Source organism: Chelonoidis abingdonii, chromosome 14 (genome assembly GCF_003597395.2).
Source record: "Chelonoidis abingdonii isolate Lonesome George chromosome 14, CheloAbing_2.0, whole genome shotgun sequence".
Taxonomy (NCBI): Eukaryota; Metazoa; Chordata; order Testudines; family Testudinidae; genus Chelonoidis; species Chelonoidis abingdonii.
The window spans coordinates 41,186,562-41,203,777 of record NC_133782.1 but is presented as its reverse complement, the minus strand read 5'-3'; the positions used below and the strand labels follow the sequence as shown (position 1 = coordinate 41,203,777).

The 17,216-nt window shown below is 42.4% G+C and overlaps 2 protein-coding genes across 2 annotated transcripts; both read left to right on the top strand.

Moving 5' to 3' along the window:
• The first annotated feature begins 4,859 nt into the window (after positions 1-4,859).
• Positions 4,860-5,822, top strand: LOC142047754 (olfactory receptor 4D2-like). The gene has a single exon (XM_075072414.1). It carries the CDS (start codon positions 4,860-4,862, stop codon positions 5,820-5,822), a length of 963 nt encoding a protein of 320 aa, XP_074928515.1.
• Positions 5,823-10,411: 4,589 nt separating this feature from the next.
• Positions 10,412-11,359, top strand: LOC116820450 (olfactory receptor 4D2-like). Its single transcript, XM_032772923.2, has one exon. It carries the CDS (start codon positions 10,412-10,414, stop codon positions 11,357-11,359), a length of 948 nt encoding a protein of 315 aa, XP_032628814.2.
• Positions 11,360-17,216: the final 5,857 nt, after the last annotated feature.

Genomic DNA, 17,216 nt, shown 5'->3' with positions numbered 1-17,216 from the left:
CAGATGTCCTGAGGCCCAGTGAAGTACCCTGTGTACTAGGCCATGCTGCAGCCTTTCCGTACCAGTTTGCAGAATGGGAGATGGGGAGTCACAATACCTCTAGGGGGTGCCATTCTAGGCCTGAAGGACCTTCATGGAGTTGAGGATGGTCAGCAGTTCATAAACATGCACCCGAAAGTCCCACTGGACCCAGTCCTGCAATATGTAGGAAGTTTGATGAAATAAAGGCTGCAGGTCAAGGCCCACAGGGGTCTTTACATGCACAGGGAATAAGCTGAGTCTTGCCATTTCCACGCGTCCCTGTGTCTGGAAAACTGAGCCCGTGTACCCTAGGGTTAAGAAATAGCTATAGACCATTCTCAGTTCTTTGTCCACTGGACAAAATGTCATGCCTAAAACAGTTTGGGCAGCTTTCTTGGCTGTATTCCTTTATGGAGAAATCAAGAAAAAAGGAGAGAGAGAGAGAGAGAGAGAGTTCCAGAAAACCACAGAGGGTGAAATCCTGGCCGTGCTGAGATCAATGAAAGTCCAATAATTGACTCTAATATGGCCAGCATTTCACAACAGAGCGCAACACGCCAGCACACACACACTTTCTCCTACACACTGCAGCCTAGATTTTCTGCCATCTAGAGCCACCCTAGCATTAAGACACAAACTTTGAGTCCAGGTATGAAACTATTGGACAATAGCCCTTAACAGTGTGTCTGAGGAATTACCTAAGATAGATAGATAGATAGATGTACTAATAGACTGAAAAAAGTCAGAAAAGGAGGAAGAGAGTAGAACTGGTCTCAAATCTTTTGGCTCATGGGAAATTTTCACATTTTGAAATGTGTTTTCAGTCCGAGCTAGAACAAAACCAAACATTTTCAAAATTTCCCATGAAATGAAAATTCTGAAAAATTTCAGTTTGGGGAAATTGCCATTTAGGAAAGTGTCAGAATTTTGTTTCAGAGGGGCTCTGCTGGCACAGGTAGCATCATTTGGGGAGGACGTGTTCCTACTCCAGTAGAAAAATTCCTTCTGGATACATGCTGTGTCTACCCTAGTGGGCTGACTCCAGCTCCCACCATGGCTCTGGTTTGTGATCAGTCCTTCAAACTCCTGTGGTGGGGGTTCTGTGGTTACAAGTTAGGAACAGCTGTTAGCTCAGAACAAGCAACCACATGAGTCGCTTATTTGTTCCTTTATATATTTGGAACCTTTGATTTTGTCCTCCTGTCACAGGTGATCAGCAGACAAAGATTCCACCTCAGGGCGCAACTTAAGAGGCAGAGTTTTTGCATGACATGAGCTGGTATATTTGCATCACCTCCCCTTAGAGATTTCCTGGAAAATAAATGTTGTTTGTCCCAATCATTCATTCTTGTCTGGCACATTATTTCAACTAGTTCTTGGAAGCTCATAACACTTCCTAGGGTTAAAGTTGGTTACATTTGAAATGTGCGTGGGATGGGTGGGTTTTTTGTTTTGTTTTGGGGTTTTTTTTGCACCGTTCTATTTCTATCTTTGATACTTTACTTTTATATTATTTCCTGTCATGTCACTGTCAGAAATGCATAATATGAGCAGAATGAGCTCTTGAAGATTCTCACCGTTAAGCATTTTCTCCGGCGTATGAATCACTTTTGTGGTTCTGTTCTGCACCTTCTCCAAAACCAGAAGCAGTATTCCAGTATCAGTCTCACCTGCGCTGCATACAGAGGTAAAATCACCTTCCTACCCCTAATCATTATTTCTCGGTTTATATATCCCTTGGGTTCCTTTCAAAATCCCACTATTAAGCCTCCCCTATTTTTAATTAACTACTTTTCCTCAGACAGAAGCAGCCTTTTTTTTATTGTTAAAGTAATCTACTCTGAAGAGACAGTGTGTAAGAATGGCTGCTTCTTATTCCGCACACATTCTCCTTGCATGTGTCCAGAGTCTGAGTTCCTACACTTAGGGAGAAAAATAATGTTCCTCTATTTTTTAATACTGAGAAATGGGAAGGGGGGATGGATTCTATTTAGGCCTGTGTATTATGGAAATAATATCCCACAGAGTACACCTAGTACAAATAACCAGAATACAAAAAGTAGCCACATTATAATATTTAACCTATAATTACAGTATGAACAACTGGAAAAAATATGACAACTTTAGTTCTAAAAATCACATTGCATTTTATTTTTGCACTTCATGTATTGTGCTTCACTTGCATTTATCATTTTAATGGGTATACGCCACTATTAATACTGCACCATTTTTATTATTGAACTGTAACTTACAATTCTGTACATTACGAGCAAATCATCTTTGTTTACATATGATGCGTATTTTAGCAATTGTAACTCTAAATTGAAAATCTCCTTGGAAAAAGGTGTTGGCAAAATAAATTATAATAAAAACAAACAACTTTGAAGGGAGGTAAATGTGTCCCCATGTAAGACCTACCATATAAAATTATTTTTTTTCTGTTTTATAAAAATAAAATAAAATAAAAAAATATATTTTTATATTTGTAGAAAACCTAACAAACACCATCCACAGGCTGTAGCAGATCAGAGCAATACGATATCTATTAAGCAAAAATTGTAAACTTAATGCAATTTTGATCCCGTTTTTCCCAGCCATCCCGGGATCATCTCATCACCATCTTATGCCACAGAGCATCGGTTGGCAAGAGCAAACAGGACAAATGCACAGTTTTGCCAAAAAAGTGGGTGTAACCCCTAGTGGGGTGCAGAGGAATGTGCAGGGGGCAGGAGTAAATGAGCAGCTCAGGCCGGGCCAGCTCCATGCAAGCAGGTGGCAGGGAGTTTTGGGCTGCCACACCTGCAGGGGTTGTGGGGGGGCCCTTGGGCCTTTCCTGGGTCGGTGGCAGGGGAGCTCAGGGTGGCCCTACAGGCAGGAAGCAAGGAGGGCTAAGGAGGTGGCTTACATGGGGAGGAGGGGCAGGGGGCTCAGGCCGGCCCTGTGTGGTGTCCCATTTTCCCTTTGAGAAATATGGTCTCTCTAGATAGCAGTGGATACCAAGGAATGCATCTGACCCAATCTCACAGTGCATCTTGGCTTTTAACAGTATCATCGTTTTTTCCCCACAGTGCACAGGTTTCTTTTGTTAAAACCATGGCCCCTGGGACTTCCTGGTTCTGGGGCCAGTGATCACGTTTCTCTCCCAGTGCCGAGAATTAAACTTGGGGCTTCTGGGATTTCTTCTTCTTCACAGGCCACCCAAAAGTCCATTTCGTTCCATGCATCCTCAATATCCCTCTTGTGTCTGCCAGCCCAGCAGGGGAATCCAGAGCTGGTTGATAACCTCTGTTTGTCAGTGGATGGCAATGGATGGCAGGAGAGAGATCACTTATGAGTTTTGGTGGCTAACATCAATACGTAACCAAATGGAACCACCCCAGGAATTAATTAATGATTCCCCTTGTGGCAGACTTTCTCAGTCTCCCAAGAGGCAGTTCTCTTGATCCTGCCCAGGAAAGCTGAGAGGGTTTTCATTAGAGAGTCTTTGATGATAGAGTCAGACACTATAGTAAGAGGAAGATTTCTGGGGCTGTGTTGGCTTTGGAATGAGATCCACTTCCCCTGCCTGGCAGAATAGCAATGTGACTCTCTCACGGCTTCCTCGCTTTGTCTGGAGGCAGCTGACTCTGACAGCACGCTGCAAGAGGCATTGACTCTTGAAATGTGCAGCATGATACTTGTGATAACCAGTTTTTTATTGCAGGTGGGATGCTCAGAGTCCATGGTGAGAAGCAAGGAGAGATTTCGTTGGGGAGATCATACTGAGCCTTTGTATTATTTTCTGTTCTAACGGGTTCTAAGATATTGTCTGGTGCTTTCACACTCCTGCAGAATAGGGAACAATTGGTTACTCCATTTCTGAGACAGGGACTAGATGCAGAGAGGCTCAGCTTTTGAAAGAATTCAGGCATCCAACTCTCAATCAAGTTCTATGGGAACTGGACACCCAACTATCTTCCTGTCTCTTGGAAATCCCAATCCAAGACAGGGTGTGAGTTATCCAGGGTCACAGACGATGTTCATAGCAAGACAGAAATAGAAGTCATCACCCCACAGGCTTTGGCAATAAACTTCCCTCCTAGAACTGGCATATACCCCACAAAAGAGAATGGATGGGAAAATTCTGCTTTGTATTGTATTTTTTTTTAATTTTTCATCAGAAAATTTCAATCAAAATGTTTTTTTCTTTAATTTTGAATCAAAATTGTCTTCTGTCAAAAGATGTCACTGTCCAAAAAAAAGGGGTGGGGAAGGTTCTCAGACTCAAAATATTTGATGGGAAAATGGCTTTTTGGATGAAAATCTGTTTTTTTCCATGAGAAAATTTCCAAACAAAGTGAAACTTGTCATTTCATTTGGATTCATTTCTTAATCTTCGCACAGCAAATTGTGAGAGATACCATTTTTTCACAGTTTCTCACCTTCTTTTAAATTTCCCCATACGGTGGGAAAAGGTGGGGTAAAGTAAAGCAGTGAGAGATAGGAGGAAAGAGATTGAAAATCTAAACCCTGACAGTGAATACCAACGTTTGGCAAGTCTGTTGAATCAGGGAAGGCCCTGTGGTGAGCAGAGGGCTCTTCTGGTGAGTAGACTACTCCACTTCCCTCCCAGCGCCCCATCCTGTGATGAGCAGGGGTAGGATGACTTGGGTTTGATGAATCAGGGTTCTCCTGAAGTGAGGCTGAGGACACTGTGTTAATAAGAAAAGCCCCAAACAAAGTGTGCTTCTTAATGTGGATCGAAAATAGATTTAATATCAATAAGTTAAAGGGAAGCTGAACAAAATATAATTATTATTAGTGTTCTTCAATTTGCAGGTATAGTTTAAGGACACGAAATGGAGCAGCAGAACCTCACCAGTACAGTGACTGAATTTGTTCTCTTGGGCCTCACTCAGAATCAGCAACTGAAGTATTTTCTCTTCATGGTCTTCTTCATAGTCTATGTGACCACCTGGCTGGGAAACTTCACCATCATCATCACGGTGATCGCCGACCACCAACTCCACACCCCCATGTACTTCCTGCTGGCCAACCTGGCTTTTATAGATGTCAGCGACTCCTCAGTCAATGCTCCCCACCTGCTTTCAGGTCTCCTCTCCCAGCATAAAACAGTCTCCTTTGAGGAGTGCATCCTCCAGATGTTCTTCTTCCACTTCATCGGGGGTGCAATGGTGTTTTTTCTTGTGGGGATGGCCATTGATCGGTACGTGGCCATCTATAAACCACTGAGATATTTGATTATCATGAACCGTGGCATGTGCACGGGGCTAGTGGTACTGGCATGGCTGGGTGGATTGGCTCACTCTGCTATTCAGATTGGACTTCTCCTCCAGTTACCGTTCTGTGGGCCTAACATCCTGGACAATTTTTACTGTGATGTCCCACAAGTCATCAAACTGGCCTGCACCGACACCTACTTGGTTGAACTGCAGATGGTCTTCAATGGTGGAGTGATCCTCATCATACTATTTATCAGTCTGCTGATTTCCTACACCATCATATTAATCAAGATCAGGACACATATCACGGAAGGAAAACACAAGGCTTTGTCCACCTGTGGAGCCCAGATCTTGGTTGTGAGCTTAATATTCATTCCTAGCATCTTCATCTACGCTCGACCCTTCCGGAAATTCCCCATGGACAAGTTGGCCTCAGTCTTTTTCACTCTAATCACCCCAATGATGAATGCAATGATCTACACCCTGAGAAATGCAGAGATGAAAATGGCCATCAAGAGGCTGATGAGCAGAATGCTGTTGTCATGGATGAAACGAAGGACATCGGTTATCTTTGAATGATCATTTCTATTAGAAACCAGACCTCAACACATCAAAGAGCAGATGTACATGCCCTGTGAAATGTGCATTCTATTGAAGAGAACACATACTACATATTCATGAGAAATTGTGTTAATGAATAAATTACACATCCAGGGTCACAAATCTCCATTGAAGTTCATGGGGCCAACTTGTTTAGATCTGTGTACCTCCATTGGAGTCAATGGGCCAGATCCCAGGCTTGTTTAAATCTTTATAGATCCATTGGCATCAATGGCTAAGATCCCCAAAAGCTGTACACAGATCCACTGGAGTCAGTGGGCCAGATCCCCAGTTGATGCAAAATGGCGTCGCTCACAAACAGCTGATTTTCTGACTGAAATTTTTTGGTTAAAAAAAATATTCTACAAATGCTTTCAATTCCTGAAACAAATCATTTCTTCTCAAAGGGAGCAATATGCAATTTCATATATGTTGAAAAAATGGTGTCCTTAATTAGCATAAATATTATCTGATAACGTATTACAGGAGAGAAATATGATATTCTAATATTGTATGGCTTAGATCTTTTTACTCACACACATTTGCAGCTTACTTGTATTTTTTGTATGACTAGTTATCAGTATGGGTTAACAAAATTCAGTCTTTATTTTCATAGAAGATAAGAGTTAATTCTTTTGTATGTTTCTATTTCTATTTCTAGCTTTACAGGTTAAACTACAGGTCTTTGGTTGTTTTCTTTTTTTTCTCCTAATCCTGACTTTTACCGAGCTAATCAATCATTTTTTGATGGAATGTTGTTATTGATAAAAGTAGCTTTTTAGATACTTTGAAAATGAAGCAAAAAATGTTATCATACATTATCCAGAGAGGGTTTGTTTTGTTTTGTTTTTGGCGGGGAGTGGGGAGTAGGTTTTACTTTTCTTCCTTCTTTTCTCCTCCTCTATTAACATTTTCCTTAGAAAATCAGAAGAAAGTAAAAAAGAGAGAACAGGGATAGAAGTAGGAAAAAAATGAAAAACCAAAAAAAAAATCATCATTTTTAGATAAAAATGCTATTAATATTTATTTTAAAATACAAGTTCTTTATAACATCTGAAATGAAAAATGGCTTTGAAAGTGTTTAATAATTTTGTGAAATATTTTATTTCTTTCCCAATCAACTTTATTTTTATAACTTTGCAGTAGTAAATTGCTGATCGGCTGTGAAATCTGGCTAAGTAATACCCAACCAATCTCCCACCCAACTGCCTCAGAGCAGTAGGACAGCGAGTGGATGTTACTTCCAGCTGGAACATCAAAAGAATAGAGACTCATTTGCAACCCATGTCCCCTGTGCAAAATCATTGATGACAGTAGAAGGGAACGGTAGATGCTGAGGACAGAATGATAAGGAATGGCATTGAACTGAAGTCACTGAGGGCGGGGTATGAAGGAGATGGGGATGCAGAGGGGTCACTGAGGGCAGTATTGCAGTGGTGGAAATCATCCAGGTAACCTGAGAGAGAAAGAAAGACGCAGGAATACAAATGTGGCTACTTCCATGGTCATGAGATCAACAGATTTGGGTTGTGTTGGGGAAAATGGTAAGCAATTCCAAAATCCAGGGATATTTGCTGGAAATGAGTTGCCCCCAACCCAACATAGTGGAATTCTATTCTGTAATAAATTAGAGCAGATATGTCCATTTATTCTAACCTACGGTCCAGAATTTTAATGTATTTAGTTACCTAGAATCATTTTCAATACCATCTTTGTAATCAGCGGGGATTAGACACCCATGTGCTTTTGAAACTCCCATTAGAGGCCAACATAGCTTTCAAAATCTGGCCCCAATTCTCTTATGCCTTCTGCTGCTGCCAACATGCACCCAGACATTGGTTCAAGGTGCTGCTCTTAGTCATTGGGTGAATAGCTTAGCCTACACATGCAACAATGGCCAAGAGAAATCCCCTCATTGCTGTCCCTGACATGGCTGGCAAATCCAGGACGAAGAACATTCTAGCAGAAATGCTGATCCCAGGTCCCTCACTCACACCATATGTTCCCATAGAATCATTTATTATTAGGGACCTCAAGAGATTATCTAGTCCAAACCCCTGCTCAAAGCAGAACCAATCCCCAAATGGCCCCCTCAAGGATTGAACTCACATCCCTGGGTTTAGCAGACTGATGCTCAAAACACTGAGCTATACCCCCTACCCTTTCAGCTAGAATGTTGAAATTCTTGGACACTAAGTGTCCGTTGACTGCTAAGTCCAAAAGGAGACTGAATTTGAACTTTGACCTTTCAGTCACAGCTCACCAACAGATGATCAGGATCTTCAGCCGTGCTCTTGGCTCAAAATATGTTAAAGTGGATGAGAGGGATTTGGCATGAGCATGCCTGATTGTTCTAATCACTGCACCTCACTCCTCTCCTAGAACTGCCATACACCCCACAAGTCCCCATTCCTATCTCTGGCTCTGACCCCTGGAGCAGACTGACGTCTTAGTGCCAAAAGCAGCACCCATGAGTGCTGGGATTTCCACTGCTTTGGAGGCGAGACAAAGGCCCAGTTCATCCACAGTGTCCTGAATATAGTCCTTGCGTCAGCTCCAGACAACTCTGAAAAGTTTAGAAGCCTGTTGAGTTTGGATAGCTAAAAATTAACATGAAATAAACAAATAAAATAAACAAATGAAACACTTCAGGAACTTATTAATCATTCCTCTTGGGACTGGCTCCCCAAATCTCTGGGGAAGCAAGTTCTCCATCAAGCCCTGTAAAGCTCAGGGGGATTTCAGAAAGTCTTTGATCCCTGTGCCTGAGCAGATATTGTACATGTAAAAGATTTCTGGGGATGTGCCATTTTTGGAATCAAATTCCACTTCCCCAGTCAGTGGGCAATGAATATGTCTGAGATGTGACTTCCCCTGGCCATCCTCAGTCATTTGGAGGCAGCCAGCTCTGAGATCACCGACACGGCAGTCTGTGTGAGGTAATTACTTTCATTGCACAAAAGCTGCCATTTACTACTAGCAGCGATTGGCATTGTGATTGCAGGGAGGGTGGACAACTTTTCTGATATTGGCTTGGATTTTTAGAGCTTCTTATGTGAATTTTGAGGAGTGAACAGACCCTTTTAGTACAACTGTCTGAGACCTTCATGAGACTAGCTCTGTCTGAACAAGCTTTTCCTATGGCAGTGGCTCTATGCTGCTCTGATGTGAAAGACATTTCCTCTGAGGTAGGTTGGAACTGGGAAGTTACAACTGAAAAAAGCCCAGGGAAATGCCCTGATCTGTGGATATAATTTCAGTGAGATTCCCTGCACCTATTCTCCTTTGAAACTCCCAGATGGGAAGGAGACATGAATAAGGCAGGGTCCCAGAAAGCACCCGTAGTAGGGCAGAAATTGAATCCAGCTCCTCAGAATCCAAGAGCCATGAGTTACCCACAAATACATTCTCCCTCATCATGCGCAGCAACAGAACACTGTGCTTTAATGGTGAGATATTTAGGGCTGGTTGACATTTTTGGCAAAAACAAGCAAACAAAACAGCCCCAGAAATGTGAGCTTTTGCACAAAACCAAACTTTCATCTGGAAAAATCTCTTTTCTGTCTTTTTTAATGGAATGCTTAATTTCTTCCTTTTTCATATGTAAGTAAAATAACAGAAATTGTTATCCCGCCACATACACATCATTTTCTCACATATTTCTCAAATATTTTAATTCAAAATTTTTTGTTGCGAAAAAGGGATTTTTTTCAACGACCTCAAAAGATTTTCAAAACTGTTAATGAGAGTTCAGCATGCATTATGATTATTCCATAGTAACTCTGAATATTTCACTCTAGATGCACACTTGGAAACATTTATGAGTTCACACTTTTTTAATATGAGTGTCTAAAGTTCAGCACCAGAATCCGTAGGCACCTTAATAAAGCAATTGCGTTTTTCAGAGATGCTGAGCACATGATAGTCCTGCTCAAGTAAACTAGACAAAATTCCTTCTCTTCTTGGAGTCACTTGAAGAGGCCAAAGACCAACGTCATGTTAAGGTGGGTTACAGGTGTTCAGTACCTCTGATATCAAGGCCAGGAATTGAGCAACAGAATCCCATGAATCAGTTCACAAATTTTCCATTGCAATTCTCCTCCCATCTTGTAAGGATCTAGCTAGGATCTCCCTCCAATTTAGCATCTATGATCCTCAAGATGAGAGCCCCTGGATTCTGAGAATTGCTGCCTAAATGTACTCCCTGCAAATCCACTTGCTTCCCATACCAGAACCTCTAGGCCCAGCCAGGAATCTGTGGCCGATGGGTGGTGTGCCTGATCAGGATTTCAGGAAGATGAATGGATATGGTGGTTAGTATGTGGCTTGTTTGAGTGTGCAGATCGCTTCTATTCACTGGTGGAGATAGTTGTATCTACTGAAGCAGAGTTACTGAACACTGCGGCTGGGGACAGATTTATAGAATTTAGCAAACAAAAGAAATTCATAATCAAATGTGTTTCTTAAGGTGCCGTTAATGCTCATTTCATGTCAGTAACATGTAGTAGGATTACATAATGATTATTATCATCACTCTTCCCTCTGCAGGAGCATTTTGAGGTTCATAAATGAAGCAGAAAAACCTCACTACCACAGTGACAGAATTTATCCTCTTGGGCCTCACCCAAAGTCCTGAGCTGCAGCGATTCCTCTTCATCATCTTCTCCATAGTCTACCTGACAACCTGGCTGGGAAACTTCACCATCATCATCACTGTGATCACCGAGCACCATCTCCACACCCCCATGTACTTCCTGCTGGCCAACTTGGCTTTCTTGGATGTTAGCGACTCATCAGTAAATGCTCCAAAATTTCTGGCAGGTCTCCTCAGCCAGCGTAAAACCATCTCATTCAATGAGTGCTTCCTGCAGATGTTCTTCTTCCACTTCATCGCCGGAGCAATGTCATTTTGCCTTGTGGGGATGGCAGTCGATCGGTACGTGGCCATCTATAAACCTCTGAGGTACTTGACAATCATGAACCCTGGTGTGCTCATGGGGATAGTGGTACTGGCATGGCTGGGTGGATTGGCTCACTCTGCTGTTCAGATTGGACTGCTCCTCCAATTACCATTCTGTGGGCCAAATGTCCTGGACAATTTCTACTGTGATGTTCCACAGGTCATTAAACTGGCTTGTACCGAGACTCACCTGGTCGAACTGCAGATGGTCTTCAATGGTGGAGTGCTACTTGTAATGATATTCATCATTCTGCTTATTTCCTATGCTATCATCTTAGTCAAGATAAGGACATACCTCACAGAAAGGAAACACAAGGTTCTGTCGACCTGTGGAACCCAGATTACCGTGGTGTGTTTAATATTCACGTCCTGTATCTTCATCTATGCTCGACCCTTCCAGAAGTTCACCCTGGACAAGGTGGTCTCAGTCATTTACACTGTAATCACCCCAGCGCTGAACCCGATGATCTACACGCTGAGGAATGCTGAGATGAAGAAGGCCATCAGGAGACTGATGAGGAGAGTGCTGTGCTCAAGGAGGGAAATAAATATATAATTTATCTTTCAATGTCATTTTGCGTTGAAAAACTGAATTCAGCATAGCAGAGAGCAGATGTATGGGTATGTGGAATGTATTGTGTGATTATACAGTGCACTCATAAGAAACTGTGCTCACAAATGAGTGATAGACTGAGAGCCAGAACCTTCATAAAGGGATGAAAAGCAACCGGTTTAAATAAGATATAACTCCATTCGGGTAAATGGACCAGATCCCCAGCTAGAGGAAATGGCAGCAGCTCCCTAAATTGTTTCCATCAGCTTAGGCTTTGACACTGAGACTTGATGGTCGAAATTATTCTAAGAATGATTTTGACCAATCAGGAATCCATGAGGAATCAATATCTTCTCTGAGAAAAGAGCTGTTCAGTATATTAAGTGTCATAACTAATGTACTGGTTGTGGTGAGAAAATTACTGTAGAGTATTGCAAGAAGTGATTAGGAACAATCTTTTGCTTTATGGCTTATATTTTTATCCCTTATACATATACAACTCTTACCTGTATTTATCATGTGACTTTCCATCAAAATGATTTAAGAATGATCAAACCTCACTTTAACAAGGAATGATTTTAATTTTCATACATGCTATTTCTGCTTCTATCTCTAACTTCACAGGTAAAAAGACAAAAACAAACAAAACACAACTTGGACTTGCTTGTCTTTTCAGTTAATCCTTATATAGAGTGCAGTAACAGATAGAGCTGGGAAACATTTTGATGGATTTTTTTTAAAGTGTCCGTTTCATTGATAATATATAAATAATATTAAAAAAAGTTTTCGTACATATTCCAGATTTTTCTTGTCAAGGGGAAAAAAAGATGTTGATGTTTCCATATTTACTTAGAAAGAAAGAAAGAAAGAAAGAAAGAAAGAAAGAAAAAGAAATTGGTGGATATTTTGTTATAAAGGAAACAATTATGAAATTTTTCAATAAGAGAAAAACAGAGTTGTTTTCAAAATATAAATAATTTTGTAAACTTTCAAATAATATTATGGTTCTTTTTTCTTTCTCAAAAAGTTCTATATTCTCAAAATTTAAGAGCTAAAGAATCTGTTCTACAGTTATAATTATTTAGATCAAACTGGGTACCTGTTCCACAATAGATCTACTCTTCCTGTGTATCTGAACCTGAGTTTCAGATCCAGAAATGAATTATAACTATCTATACTCCTGTTAAGACCTCCAATACAAACACTGCTCTGCACTAACAGCTTGACACTATTTCTACAGAGAAAAGGTAGGTGATGTAATATCTTTTCTTTGCCACCTTCTGCTGGTGAAAGAGACACGCTTTCATGCTTACACAGAGCTCTTCTTCTGGTCTGGGAAACTTATTCAAGAGTGTCACAGCTAAATACAAGATGGACTAGGTAGTTTAGCATCTAGAGTTAGCACATATTTCAAGGGATCATTCAAGATGAAGTGGCCCATTAACAATGCTCCAGTCATAGGGGGAAAGAAAGTGCGGGGGACACTAAATGCCCAAATAGCAACTATATGGGTGAAACCAGACAATCACAACTCTCTCCAATGAACTCACACAGGAAAATGATAATGGCCCAAAACACCTCATCACACCTGGGTGAACACTTTTCACTAAGTGATCACTCTAAATCTGACCTGACAGTCCTCATGCGCAAAGGAAACCTGCACAACACTGGGTAAGCTCAAAAGATTGTCTCTCTTGCCAACAGATGTGTCAAGTAAAAGATATTACCTCCCCGACCTTGATTCTCCAGTATCCTCGGACTGACACAGTTACTGCATACATGATATTTCTGACAGTAATATCTTCAGAACAGAATTGCCAATCATTGTCAAATCAGTCACACCTGTATATAATGAATGAAGTCAACAAAAACATAAAAAATTAAGGATTTGGTATTCAGCTGAGGTCAGTGGGGTCAGCATGTGACCGGGATGGGGACTACTGAGAGGCACTAAGGGCAAGGTGTCAAGGAGATAGGTTTCCCCAGGGTTCCACAGTGAGGGCAGCTTTTCAGTGATGGAGACCATCTAGGTAACCGGAGAAAGACAGAGTGAGAGAGGCGGGGAGAAAAATATAATCGCTTCTATGCCCATGCAATCAGCAGACTTGGGTTGTGTTGGGAAAATGGTAAGTGATTGATCTGCTCCCAACCCAACAGATCAGAATTCTCGTCTCTTGCAAGCCGGCCCAGGTGGGTCTATTCAGTTCTGTTCAAGGCATAAGGGCGAGATTGTTAAAGGTATTAAAGGGAGCCCAGTGGAATGTCCTAAAGCACCTAGGTGCCTTTGTACTCAATGGGTTTAGGCATTTGGAAATCCCATTAAGTGCCTAAATATCTTTAAAAATCTAGCGCTAATTCTCTGAACGCCCCTGCTGCTGCCTACACACATCTGGGCATCAGTCTAATGTGCTGCTCAGTCCCTCCACACATAACAAGTGATCCCCTCTCTGTTTTCCTGACATGACTGGCAAATTCAGGAGAAGATCATTCTAGTGGAGATGTTGGTCCCAGGTCCCTCACTGATGCCATACATTCCCATGTTCCTGTTGAGCTGGAATGTTGAAATTCTTGGACACTGATTGTCCATTGGCTGCTGAGTGCAAAAGGGGACTGAATTTGAACTTTGACCTTTCAGGCAGTGCTCACCAAAAGGTAATCCGGATCATCAGCCTTGCTTGTAGCTTAAGTATGTTAAAGAGGTCGTGAGGAATTTGGCATGACCGTGCCTGCTTGTTCTAACCACTACCCCTCACATCCCTCCTAGACCTGGCATACGACCTACAAGTCTCCATCTCTGACCCCTGGAGCAGACTGATCTCTCAGTGCCAGGAGTCGCACCCAGGAGTCCTTGGATTTCTGCTGCTTTGGAGGCCAGACAAACACCTAGTTCATCCACTGTGTCCAGACTATCCTCTTTGCGTCAGCCCCAGACAACTCTGCAAAGTTTACAAGCCTGTGTAGTTTGGATGGCCAGAAATAAACATGAACTAAATGAAACACTCCAGGAACTTATTAAGGGTTCTCCTTGTAGTGCAATCCTCACACCTCTGGGGAAGCAACTTCTCAGTCAGGCCCCGTGAAGCTCAGGGGGATTTCAGGGAATCTTTGAGCCCAGCGCCTGGGCAGATATTATACATGAAAAAGATTTCTGAGGATGTGCCATTTTTGGAACCACGCTCGCTTCCCCTGTCAGTCAAGAGAGCAATGAACATCTCTGAGATGTGACTTCCCTTGGCCATCCTCAGTCATTTGGAGGCAGCTGGCTCTGACTGCAGAAAGCAGACTTCCAATTCAATAAAACTGCAGAACATCTTCAATGTGCTACTAGAACATAAGAACGGCCATACCGGATCAGACCAAAGGTCCATCTAGCCCAGTATCTGTCTACCGACAGTGGTCAATGCCAGGTGCCCCAAAGAGAGTGAACCTAACAGGCAATGATCAAGTGATCTCTCTCCTGCCATCCATCTCTATCCTCTGACAGAGGCTAGGGACATCATTCCTTACCCAGCTCTAGACATTGTGATAGCAGGTGATGGAGGTGGGAAGACAGCTTTTCTGATATTCAGGGCTGACCAGAGGGATGGAGCAAATGGGGCAATTTTCCCCAGGCACCACGCCCCGTAGGGGCCCTGTGAGGCCTGGCCAGACTGTGGTCCCGGTCTTTGGCTGGTATTTCGGCCAGCGGGGGGCCCTTCAGTGCTGCCGAAGATGGGAGTGACTGAAGGGCCCCCTGCTGCCGAAGACCCGGACCGCTGCCAGGTGAGTACAAGCGCCGTGGCTTCCCCGCTTTGCCGCAGGCCCCTTGAATCCTCTGGGCGTCCCTGCTGATATTGACTTGGATATTTAGAGGAACCTAAGTGAGTCAGAAAGAGAACTGAGAACAGAGCTTATCTGAGACCTTCCGTGAGACTATCTCTGTCTGACCAAGCTTCTCCTATGGCTTCTCCTATGGCTCTATGCTGCTCTGATGTGAAAGACATTTTCTCTGAGACAGGTTGGAGCATGGAAGTGAAAACTAGGAAAAGCCCAGGGAAGTGCCCTGATCTGTGGATAAAACCTGAGTGTGATTCCTTGCATCTGACTTCCTTATTCTCCTTTAAAACTCCCAGATGGGAGGGGATATGAGTTTTCCAGGGTGCCAGAAAAATGTCTGCAGTAGGGCAGAATTTCTGTGACAGAACTGTAGCCATCCTCCCGCTTTCCTCATGGAAACAGCACAGTCTTTTAAGGATGAGATTTTTTTGGGCTGGATGACATTCTTGTGCGGGGGAGGTGTGAGAGGACATCCTGAAGAAGAATGAGCTTCCCTCAAAATCCAAATTGCAGAGAGGAAAATCTGTTCTTTCATTTTGTTACCAAAAAATTGAATTGGAAGTTTTATTTCTTACTCTTTCAAACGAAAAAAGAATGAGAGAAAGGGTCCCTCTGCCGACCCCCTGCCATGCACACAACATTTTCTCACATCGGTTTATATTCTCCCCTTTTATTTTTTCCTTTGGAAAAGGTGAGGGAATGTAAAAAAGTTAAGGGAAAAAATTGATTGAGAGAACATTAAAAGTAGACTAGCCAAGCAGAGAGAGCACTGGACTGGAACACAGAAAATCTCTGTTATATTCCTAGCTCTACCGATAGCCTGCAAGTGTCATTGTCTAACTCACATCGCCTCTGTGCCTCAGTTTCCCATCTGTTGGATAGGATTAACAATAGAGACCTGCTCTGTAAGCTGCTTTGAGATCCATGCATGAACCCCACTATACAGGGTTAAATGTCATTAAAAGTGATAAATATTTTTCATTTCCCCAAAAAAGGAGCCAAAATTTGAAAGAAAAAATATTTACAATTGAAACAAAAACATTGAGGGAAATGAAATTTTCATAGACTCATAGAAATGTGGGGCTGGAAGGGACCTCATGAGGTCATCAAGTGCAGCTCCCTGCACTGAGGCTGGATCGTGTGAACCTAGCCCATCTCTGACAGGTGTTTGCCCAACCTGTTGTTAAAAACCTCCAGTGATTCCACCACCTCCCCTCGAAGCCTGTTCCAGCACTTAACAGCCCTGAGAGTTTATCATTTTTGATGTTCTCCTCTGGCTTTCTCCAGTTGGTCCGTGTCTTTCCTAAATTGTGGCACCCAGAACTGGACAAGATACTCCAGCTGAAGCCTCATCACCGTTGAGCTGAGAGGGACAGTTACCTCCTATGTCTTATGTACACCCCAGTATGATATTAGCCTTTTTCACAACTTCATCATACTGAATAATATTCCATTTTGTGAGCCACTCTGACCTCTCCCGCCCCAATCCTTTTCAGCAAATATGGCCTGCTTGCTAATCATGCAGTGCCTGGCTAGCTCAGTCGGTAGCATGTGGGACTCTTAATCCTTGGGTACAGCAGATTTTTTATTTAGTTGGGATTGGTTCTGCTTTGAGCAGGGGATTGGACTAGATGACCTCCTGAGGTCCCTTTCAACCCTGAGATTCTATGGTTTTATAGTTCTATGCCCCATTTTGTAGCTGTGGATTTGACTTTTCCTTCCCAAGTGAAGTACTTTGCACCTATTTTATTTTAATTTCATCTTATTGATATTGGACCAAGTCTCATGTTTCTCAAGGTCATTATGAATTCTAATCTGGTCCTCCAAAGGGTTTTCGAACAGTTCTAGAGATGGTCAAAAATGTTAATGGATATTCAGCATACACAATTCCATGGCAGCTTGGAATATTTCACTCTAGATGCACACTTGGAAACTTTTATGAGTTTACACTTTTGAAATCAGGTGTTTAAAGTTCAACACCAGAATCATGGGCACCATAATACAGCTACATCATTGTTCAGAGATGCAGAGCACACCTTATTCC

What these genes read in the sequence shown, in the direction of transcription:
- LOC116820450 (XM_032772923.2), top strand. Translation starts at nt 10,412, where the DNA reads ATGAAGCAGAAAAACCTCACTACCACAGTGACAGAATTTATCCTCTTG.
- LOC142047754 (XM_075072414.1), top strand. Translation starts at nt 4,860, where the DNA reads ATGGAGCAGCAGAACCTCACCAGTACAGTGACTGAATTTGTTCTCTTG.